We start from the raw sequence: 10,856 nt of genomic DNA on the forward strand, positions 1-10,856 counted from the left end.
TATTTGTATCAGGAGAACATGAAACCCGAGGAGGTGGTCCGAAACTTGGTGCCTCATCATGTGCATGCATTCAATCCTTCATGATTATTTCTAGTCTCATAGAGAGAGTGACTGATTCTTTGCAGGACTAACTATATGCCTGCCTATGTATTTATTTATTCAATAAATTGTGAATAAAAGAGTAACAGAATAATTGCTAGCTTTAGAACAGCGTTTCCGAAGTTTCGAAGTTAGGCTAAAAAAATTTTCTGGGTATCAGGAGAACAGAAAAATCGAGGAGGTATTTCGAAATTTAGAATTTGGGCCAAAAAATTATCCGGGTATCAGGAGGACAGGAAAACCGAGGAGGTATTCGGAGACCTGGTGCCTCATCATGTGCATGCGTTCCACCCTGTTCATCTATTCCTATCATGAAAGAGAGAGCAACTGATACATTGCAGGACTGACTGCATGCATGCCTGTGCCTTTGATCGATGAATCATGCTTCAAACCGGAAGTGATAATGCAGAGCTCTAGAATACCGGCCCTGAAAATTGAAAGTTTGCCGAAAAGTGGAGATTTGTATCAGGAGAACAGAAAACCCGAGGAGGTGGTCCGAAACTTGGTGCCTCATCATGTGCATGCATTCAATCCTTCATGATTATTTCTAGTCTGATAGAGAGAGCGACTGATTCTTTGCCTGCCTGTTTATCCGATCATTCAATGATTCATGCACAGAAAAGTTCCGAGCCATTATGTTGTATTATTCTTCATCACTTGCCTGCTCACTATTCGTCATTCTAGGTCTCGACATGTCAATGTGTGATGGTTCCAGGGGTGTAAATAATAGGATACAAGTATTCAGTTTGAAAATAGCCTGTCATTTATTCATGAGTTATGCAAGGAATACATTCAGCATACATACATTATTCAAATAATTTTTAAAAGCTTTGCAATATCTTTCACAAGATGTATAATGTTCATTTCAATGATACAATATTGCCCCGGTAATTCAAATGAATAGAACTTATGAATACATTGCATAAAGACTTATTCGCATACATCAACTATTCGACGCTATGCATGTGTATGATAATTATTTTGCAATTTTCAAACTGGCAGGTGTAAGCACACTTTCTGTTCTAGGTAAGGAGATGCTCGTCAGAAAGTGCTGATACCGGATAAATAGCGCACAGAAATTGGTTGACCATCCTCCACTCAGGATTTTGCGAATCGAATCTGCAAGTTGAAGGAGCGGTGGCAATTCTCCCTTCAGTACAACCTTATCGTCAGAGTATCCTTCTCTGAGTTGGTTTACGATCATTTGATTAGAGCATCCTTGTATTCGAAATAAAAAACTGAAACCAAAATAGAGATCATGCTTATATTATTCATAAAAGACACTGATATTATGCAACAACACCTTGCCTACATCCCTCTCGTCTTGCTGTAGCACCTACAGTCATGCTCCATAGATATACTTGGCGTTATTATGAACCCAGTTATCCTCTCCGAGTCGAATCACCAGCCAAACATGTTTCTTGTACCTTGAAACTGTCGCAGTAAGATTCTCTTTGCCTCACTTGGAGTTTACCGGCAGCATCTGGTACGAGTCCTGTTTGATCTGTGTCTTCTAAGCGTAGAATATAATTTCCTTGGTTTGAATAGCTGATATATAGCTGCACCATGTTGCACAGAGCTGTATGGAGGCCTCCGAGATGCAGGTAACCTGGAAATGGCATCGGAGCAAAGAGAATCACATCGTTAAGAAGAAAACCCAGATCCTCGTCTCTCGACTGGCCAGTGAATCTTTTCTAAGCTCATCTGTTGGGCTTGGGGCACTCCTTGTGTCTTGTACGCCCTGTTGGAAAATTTTTCAAGATTCCAGTCCGAGAATAGAGTACGCTGCACTTTGTGCATGTCACCGAGTGTCACGCAATAGAGATTATGAATTAAATCAATTCGCATACATTTCCCTGATCTGGGAGGTTACCTGCAAACGTCATTTGCGCGTGGAGCCACACACGTCAAGATGAACAAGAGAGACCATAAAGATGCACCCATTCCAATTGATTTGTCAATTACCGCATCTTTCCATGGCCCTGGGAGCGTTTTCTGATATGCAACTAGAGTTACACCATCCCAGATTTATTCTGAATTTGTTTCTGATTCTTCTTAATATTCTCTACTTTTTTCCAATTTTTTCTAATTTTTTTTGATTTTTTCTGATTTTTTCTGATTTTTTCTGATTTTTTCCGATTTTTTCCGATTTTTTCCGATTTTTTAATTAATTATTTGAATTTTCCGCGTATTTCTCTGGGCGCCGCCATTTTCTCTAAGCTCCGCCCACCGCGAGTACAGCTAGCGCCATGTGGCGGATTTTTTGTGAACTAACCCCTAAAAAAACGGGAAAGTTTTGACCCTCCTTCAAGCAGAACCGGAAAAGTATTGACCACTATTTTTCTCGGCTCCGCCTACCGCGAGTACAGCTAGCGCCATGTGGCGGAATTTTCGTGAACTAAAATCCCAGGTTTCTTGCCCCTTGACGTCAGGCAATGTGTTGCGTAAATGAGATGTATTTCGTGGTCAATACTTTTCAGGTTTAGCTGCAGGGAGGGTCAAAACTTTCTCGTTTTTCTGCTCGAAAAAGTGGTCAATACTTTTCAGGTTTCACTGCAGGGAGGGTCAAAACTTTCTCGTTTTTCGGCTCGAAAAAGTGGTCAATACTTTTCCGGTTTTGCTGCAGGGAGGGTCAAAACTTTCGCGTTTTCCTAGGGGTTAGTTCACAAAAAATCCGCCACATGGCGCTAGCTGTACTCGCGGTGGGCGGAGCTTAGAGAAAATGGCGGCGCCCAGAGAAATACGCGGAAAATTCGAATAATTAATTAAAAAATCAGAAAAAATCATAAAAATCAAAAATAAATCAGAAAAAATCAGAAAAAATTAGAAAAAAATCAGGAAAAATAAAAAAAAATTAGAAAAATCAGGAAAAATTAGGGAGGATTAGAAAAACTCAGAAAAAATTCAAAAATATGAGAAAAATAGTAGAATAAATCCAGGATGGTGTAACTCCAGGTAAATATCACGGAACACTTCGAGGACCAAGAAAAAATGCGGTGATTGTGGTGATTGTAGTACATGTATTAATAGGAGTAGGAATTAATACATATGATTGCGTACGATCAGCCCGGCATGCGACTAGCTGATGTCGTCATCATACCCTGTAAAAGTATGATTTATTACACGAGAATGGAGGCATGCACGTGATGAGGCACCAAGTCGAGAAACATCTGTTCGGAGTATCTGTTAAGAATTTCATCCATGAGAATTTCTATGTTAATTCTATGTATTTTGGTCTCAAGAATCCAAATCTGCAAGCAGAATAATTTTATCTATGAAATTGATCGAGTTATAACCGAATAATCGATTGAAAAAGTGAAAAATCGAGGATATACCGTAGGGATTTGATGTCAGATCAATTTGATCGACGGCGTCGTGTTCGTTGCGCATTTTTACAAAGGATCAGCGTCCTGGAATTATTCTGGCAATTATTTCACCTTTCAGCCCGAAAAAACGGTAAGCCTATAGCCTTGGAGTTTTCTCAAAATGTGAGATGATGATTCCGAATTTTTTCGGAGGAGTTTTCCATGATATTCCTTCGTATTTTGGTCCCAGGAATCCAAATCTACAAGCAGAATAATTTTATCTATGAAATTGATCGAGTTATCGCCAAATAATCGATTGAAAAAGTAAAAAATCGAGGATATACCGTTGGGATTTGATGCCAGATCAATTTGATCGCCGGCGTCGTGTTCGTTGCGCATTTTTGCGTAGAATCAGCGTTCTGGAATTATTCTGGCAATTATTTCACCTTTCAGCCCGAAAAAACGGTAAGCCTATAGCCTTGGAGTTTTCTCAGAATGTGAGATGATGATTCCGAATTTTTTTGAAGGAGTTTTCCATGATATTCCTTCGTATTTTGGTCCCAGGAATCCAAATCTACAAGCAGAATAATTTTATCTATGAAATTGATCGAGTTATCGCCAAATAATCGATTGAAAAAGTAAAAAATCGAGGATATACCGTTGGGATTTGATGCCAGATCAATTTGATCGCCGGCGTCGTGTTCGTTGCGCATTTTTGCGTAGAATCAGCGTTCTGGAATTATTCTGGCAATTATTTCACCTTTCAGCCCGAAAAAACGGTAAGCCTATAGCCTTGGAGTTTTCTCAGAATGTGAGATGATGATTCCGAATTTTTTTGAAGGAGTTTTCCATGATATTCCTTCGTATTTTGGTCCCAGGAATCCAAATCTACAAGCAGAATAATTTTATCTATGAAATTGATCGAGTTATCGCCAAATAATCGATTGAAAAAGTAAAAAATCGAGGATATACCGTAGGGATTTGATGTCAGATCAATTTGATCGACGGCGTCGTGTTCGTTGCGCATTTTTACAAAGGATCAGCGTCCTGGAATTATTCTGGCAATTATTTCACCTTTCAGCCCGAAAAAACGGTAAGCCTATAGCCTTGGAGATTTCTCAGAATGTGAGATGATGATTCCGAATTTTTTTGAAGGAGTTTTCCATGATATTCCTTCGTATTTTGGTCCCAGGAATCCAAATCTACAAGCAGAATAATTTTATCTATGAAATTGATCGAGTTATCGCCAAATAATCGATTGAAAAAGTAAAAAATCGAGGATATACCGTAGGGATTTGATGTCAGATCAATTTGATCGACGGCGTCGTGTTCGTTGCGCATTTTTACAAAGGATCAGCGTCCTGGAATTATTCTGGCAATTATTTCACCTTTCAGCCCGAAAAAACGGTAAGCCTATAGCCTTGGAGTTTTCTCAAAATGTGAGATGATGATTTCGAATTTTTTCGGAGGAGTTTTCCATGATATTCCTTCGTATTTTGGTCCCAGGAATCCAAATCTACAAGCAGAATAATTTTATCTATGACATTGATCGAGTTATCGCCGAATAATCGATTGAAAAAGTAAAAAATCGAGGATATACCGTAGGGATTTGATGTCAGATCAATTTGATCGACGGCGTCGTGTTCGTTGCGCATTTTTACAAAGGATCAGCGTCCTGGAATTATTCTGGCAATTATTTCACCTTTCAGCCCCAAAAAAACGGTAAGCCTATAGCCTTGGAGTTTCCTCAAAATGTGAGATGATGATTCCGAATGTTTTTGAAGGAGTTTTCCATGATATTCCTCCGTATTTTGGTCCCAGGAATCCAAATCTACAAGCAGAATAATTTTATCTATGAAATTGATCGAGTTATCGCCAAATAATCGATTGAAAAAGTAAAAAATCGAGGATATACCGTAGGGATTTGATGCCAGATCAATTTGATCGCCGGCGTCGTGTTCGTTGCGCATTTTTGCGTAGAATCAGCGTTCTGGAATTATTCTGGCAATTATTTCACCTTTCAGCCCGAAAAAACGGTAAGCCTATAGCCTTGGAGTTTTCTCAGAATGTGAGATGATGATTCCGAATTTTTTTGAAGGAGTTTTCCATGATATTCCTTCGTATTTTGGTCCCAGGAATCCAAATCTACAAGCAGAATAATTTTATCTATGAAATTGATCGAGTTATCGCCGAATAATCGATTGAAAAAGTAAAAAATCGAGGATATACCGTAGGGATTTGATGTCAGATCAATTTGATCGACGGCGTCGTGTTCGTTGCGCATTTTTACAAAGGATCAGCGTCCTGGAATTATTCTGGCAATTATTTCACCTTTCAGCCCGAAAAAACGGTAAGCCTATAGCCTTGGAGTTTTCTCAAAATGTGAGATGATGATTCCGAATTTTTTCGGAGGAGTTTTCCATGATATTCCTTCGTATTTTGGTCCCAGGAATCCAAATCTACAAGCAGAATAATTTTATCTATGACATTGATCGAGTTATCGCCGAATAATCGATTGAAAAAGTAAAAAATCGAGGATATACCGTAGGGATTTGATGTCAGATCAATTTGATCGACGGCGTCGTGTTCGTTGCGCATTTTTACAAAGGATCAGCGTCCTGGAATTATTCTGGCAATTATTTCACCTTTCAGCCCGAAAAAACGGTAAGCCTATAGCCTTGGAGTTTTCTCAAAATGTGAGATGATGATTCCGAATTTTTTTGAAGGAGTTTTCCATGATATTCCTTCGTATTTTGGTCCCAGGAATCCAAATCTACAAGCAGAATAATTTTATCTATGAAATTGATCGAGTTATCGCCAAATAATCGATTGAAAAAGTAAAAAATCGAGGATATACCGTAGGGATTTGATGCCAGATCAATTTGATCGCCGGCGTCGTGTTCGTTGCGCATTTTTGCGTAGAATCAGCGTTATGGAATTATTCTGGCAATTATTTCACCTTTCAGCCCGAAAAAACGGTAAGCCTATAGCCTGGGAGTTTTCTCAGAATGTGAGATGATGATTCCGAATTTTTTTGAAGGAGTTTTCCATGATATTCCTTCGTATTTTGGTCCCAGGAATCCAAATCTACAAGCAGAATAATTTTATCTATGAAATTGATCGAGTTATCGCCAAATAATCGATTGAAAAAGTAAAAATCCGAGGATATACCGTAGGGATTTGATGTCAGATCAATTTGATCGACGGCGTCGTGTTCGTTGCGCATTTTTACAAAGGATCAGCGTCCTGGAATTATTCTGGCAATTATTTCACCTTTCAGCCCGAAAAAACGGTAAGCCTATAGCCTTGGAGTTTTCTCAAAATGTGAGATGATGATTCCGAATTTTTTTGGAGGAGTTTTCCATGATATTCCTTCGTATTTTGGTCTCAGGAACACAAATCTGCAAGCAGAATAATTTCATCTATGAAATTGATCGAGTTATCGCTAATTAATCGATTGAAAAAGTGAAAAGTCGAGGATATCTGGATGGGCACTCAATTAACGTACCCCAAATGTGTTGGCCGGCATAATAGAATGCTTGAATGACATCGAGCTGTCATGAGATTCACCAAAGTTGATGCACGCATTTCGGATTCTGTGGTTATAGTTTCTCTTGTATAGGCCTCCAAGTCTTGAGCTGATTGGGATTCCATATCCTATGGAAGACAAAAAATATTTTCAATATTATCTCTGACCGATGGCATATCTCGAACTGTCAGAGGGGTTTGAAAACAGGGTCACCATGGTTTGTTGAATGACTGCAGTTTTTGAGTAGATACATGTGCGTTGTAGTATGATTTTTTCCCTTCAAACTCTTTGTGTCGTTTTCCAAAACAGAGCAACAATATGCTTGTGGTTGGCGGCTGGTCCTTGCCTGGCGAAACACCGACACTGACTCTCCACCGAGATACACAGAGGTGTAATAATTACATCTGACACATACTGCAAGGACTTTGTCATTTTAGCTTTGCATTCTTCCCTGGGACAAATACAGTTCATTTTAGAAGAATGAAACGAATAGCAGTGAATAACTCGTTTGGTATTCATTTAAAAAAACAATTCAGCTAGATATTGCTCATCTCTCGATTGAATTCAATCTTCCACCCATCAGTCTAGCCCCTCTGCTTTTGATAATGCACTTCCATTCTCATACTGCCAAATGATGACATTTACTTCCAGTAGTAATCACTGCCAGAACAAACAGAAATGGAATAAGTAAGCACAATGTGGATGCCGTCACTGACCTAACCTCAACGTCGTTCATACAAATAAAGCACACCGCATGCTGAATGTTGGAAAATCGTACCTTTACTAATCGTAAAATGGAGTATCAGCACGCATAGGAATCTCATCGGGTGCAATCGTCTGGGTGCTGTCATATAATTATCAGCGTACAGGTTAACCATTCGGAAGATCATGTGATATACTCGCAGTGCCATCCCGTTGATTCTCAAATTATTTCTACAAACAAATCAATTATTATTTTATACGCTGAACCATAATACAAGACTCACCCGATGCACTTCTGTATAAATAATCTTCATTCATCCGATTATACTATCAATTAACTCGTTTAAATTAACATCTGCTGTGCTGTATGCACCAGTTTGACTCATGTTGAATCCGGTGGCGCGTCTGATTCCGAAATTACGGGACTAAGTCGTCGAAATAGACAGCAGACGGTTCTCAGCTCCGCCCTCCAGGGTACTTTTTGGCGGCTTTCTATTGGTCGCCCGGCGCCATCATGTTTTTTGACGACGTCTCATTGGCAGAGCGGTTGAGAACCAATAGGACGTCGCCGAAAAGCATGATGGCGCCGGGCGACCAATAGAAAGCCGCCAAAAAGTAACGTGGTGGGCGGAGCTTAGAACCGTCTGCTGTCTATTTCGACGACTTACTAACGTTTGCGTATAGTCTCCTGATTGCCTGGCTCCTCGCTCATCATATTCTCCTGATACCAAAAATCATTTTTCGACGTCCGAATCGCGCCCCAGCGACTCGAAAATCGGCCATATCTGGGATTTTGCCCGGCATCGAACCTCACGGTCAAGACTTATTACGACTTTATTGCGAGATTCTTTGAACGGAACTCAAGGGAAAATGAAAATATACCATGGTTCATCATTAAATATTGTATAAATGTAGAAAATTGATAAATAAAACATTTCCTTAGTGATGTATTCTCCTATGAGACGAACACGGCCGATCGGTAATGAATTTTGACACATTGTTAGGAATACTAACGATGTAGTAATCGTTGGAATACTACATGGATTTATTCAAATAGAAAAATGTCCTCTCACATAGATGCGTTACACACTAAACATTCCTAATCTTTGAAAAATGACCAATATAGGTATTGTAATTATTCCGGAGAGTACATGATCTATGATTACGTGATGAATCATGCGTATCTTTCTATGATCGGTATCCAAATTTAACGAAAGAACATACAGCAGATGCATATACGAGTCTTGTGTTCTAGATGCATGGTATATAGGGAGGAGTTTTTTCCAAGTTATTTATCGTACAGATAAGAAAAATGTAATAAAAGCAATATGATCGGACCAATCTGAAAACTGATCAATTATATTTTCTGAGATAAATCAAAATTTATTTCTACAGAATGGTGGTAAGGCAATCTCATTACTTCAATGCAATCATCTTTTTGTTATTATGATCGAAATGGGTATTGATATATCTATGTTAATATCATTATCTTATATACACTCACTTGAGCATCAGATTTTTCTGTCATGTGACTGAAATTGAAAGAAACTATAAATTGTAATGATGAAATTATATTAATTGGTCAATAATCAATTAATCAATCGTTCAATTAGTATTCTTTATTATGTTCACGAAATTAATACTTCTTAACGATAGATTTGTGTGATTCAACCAAATATTACTACTATACGACTCATACTCCTACCGATGTTACTGCTACGATTACTGCTATTAAAACTAAAACTATATGAATGAATTCTGTTTTATCAGTTTTGTTCATTCATTCTTACTGATTTCGGATCTTTTCATTTGCGCAGCAGCTCAACTTTTGCCTCATTACATAGCTCGTGTATCTCACACCTGTACACATTCTTCCTTTTGAGATCTAGTCGACTCGACTTAGTTCAACAAATCTCAAGTTTAATTTCATTCTCTCTCTTACTTTTTTATATCATATAATCACAAAATTGATTAGCCCGCACATCGGCGCAGTGGTTACTGAGAAATGAAAAAAATTTCTTACATTTCTCTGTTTTCTTTTTATTCATAATTATTTTCGTTATGCTTTTGTTTATTTTAATTATTTTCTTTCCTATAACTAGGTATCAATTATTTGTTCATACCTACTTACGCCTACCTAACTATGTACACGAACCTCATTCATAAGTGAAGTAGTTAGACAGAACGCGAGGAGAAATAGGTTGGTATTAATCGAAATTTTCAGCAGGCCTGGTCGCCGAGTGCTTTCTCTTTGGGTCAACATATTTCAGCAGCCTCGGAAAAATATTAGAGAGGTGTCATTCGATTCGGAACAACACGTAGATGATTGTTGAAAAAAATCAAGGTCCACTCACAAAAATTGCAAAAGTTATAAACAAGTGAGTCCAAAAACGAACGGGGGTTTGGTTTTTTTCAGATATCTCGAAAACTGATTGAGATTTTTTAAATTTTCAAATGGATTCAAAAAGAGGAGGAAATTTCCTCAAAAAAAGTTTTGACTCTCGGAACTGTAGGACCATTATTTATAGTTTTTCCAGATAGGTGAAAATAGGGCCGAAAACGTGTTGTTTGGCTCGACCCGCATTCATCGTACGTAAAGTCAACTAAGAATATTTTGCGCCAACCTAAATCATATCGCGTAGTGTCTAACTACTTCAACTATGAATTACGTTCGTGTACCTGCCTAATTCACGTACATAATATACTTCGATATATGTAAGTAACCTATATATAATAGTTGACTATTTACAATTTTTGTTTTAATTTTTTGTCTCGTTTGTTGGTTTCTACTTTCTCTACTCACAAAGTTTATTAACTTTACACGTCAAGTTGTTGGTTCAAAAGGCACTGTACAATGTGGTTTCTTCTTTCTCTTTCTTCCTCTCCCTTCCTTTCTCTCGTTTTTTTTTTTTTCATTTAATGTATTATTAATAATTATTTGTCAATAATAATCTAAACAAGATATTCACGAAATCAACAATATTATTAAAATTACGGTAGTTTGATTCAATAATGATGACGATGATGATGATGATGATGACGATGATGATGATGATGATGATAATATATAGCGGGATATTCAATTCATATACATATATTATTACATTCGTCAGGTGGGTTGCTTACTATTATTATTGTTATTTTTCATAATATTCGTGTATGTTACATGAACCTAAATATTGTTAAATCTTTTACTTGTTGTTCATTTATTTTTTCATATC

At 37.9% G+C, this 10,856-nt stretch overlaps 1 protein-coding gene and 2 long non-coding RNA genes across 9 annotated transcripts; all 3 read right to left on the reverse strand.

The window, feature by feature from the left end:
- Nucleotides 1–839: 839 nt before the first annotated feature.
- On the reverse strand, nucleotides 840–2,279 carry LOC125502098 (probable glutamate--tRNA ligase, mitochondrial). 7 transcript variants are annotated; one of them, XR_007279944.1, is made up of 4 exons: nucleotides 1,950–2,197; nucleotides 1,804–1,840; nucleotides 1,412–1,708; nucleotides 840–1,337 (listed from the first exon to the last, which is right to left on the reverse strand). XR_007279944.1 is itself a non-coding variant. In XM_048659812.1 (4 exons), exons 1-3 carry the CDS (start codon nucleotides 1,983–1,985, stop codon nucleotides 1,482–1,484), a joined length of 300 nt encoding a protein of 99 aa, XP_048515769.1. In that variant the 5' UTR covers nucleotides 1,986–2,203; the 3' UTR covers nucleotides 840–1,337; nucleotides 1,440–1,481. The 7 variants fall into 7 exon arrangements, 3 of the variants coding, with proteins under 3 accessions (XP_048515769.1, XP_048515768.1, XP_048515767.1); XR_007279943.1 differs by having other exon boundaries at nucleotides 1,403–1,708; nucleotides 1,950–2,196; XM_048659812.1 differs by having other exon boundaries at nucleotides 1,440–1,708; nucleotides 1,950–2,203.
- An 820-nt stretch (nucleotides 2,280–3,099) lies between these two features.
- LOC125502159 lies at nucleotides 3,100–6,715 on the reverse strand. Its single transcript, XR_007280006.1, has 2 exons — nucleotides 6,576–6,715; nucleotides 3,100–3,350 (listed from the first exon to the last, which is right to left on the reverse strand). It is a non-coding gene; the product is annotated as an uncharacterized LOC125502159 (long non-coding RNA).
- Nucleotides 6,716–6,742: 27 nt separating this feature from the next.
- On the reverse strand, nucleotides 6,743–8,080 carry LOC125502129. The gene is made up of 5 exons (XR_007279980.1): nucleotides 7,920–8,080; nucleotides 7,712–7,866; nucleotides 7,147–7,593; nucleotides 6,913–7,061; nucleotides 6,743–6,805 (listed from the first exon to the last, which is right to left on the reverse strand). It is a non-coding gene; the product is annotated as an uncharacterized LOC125502129 (long non-coding RNA).
- Between the last annotated feature and the right edge of the window lie 2,776 nt (nucleotides 8,081–10,856).

Source organism: Athalia rosae, chromosome 8 (assembly GCF_917208135.1).
Source record: "Athalia rosae chromosome 8, iyAthRosa1.1, whole genome shotgun sequence".
Lineage (NCBI taxonomy): Eukaryota > Metazoa > Arthropoda > Insecta > Hymenoptera > Athaliidae > Athalia > Athalia rosae.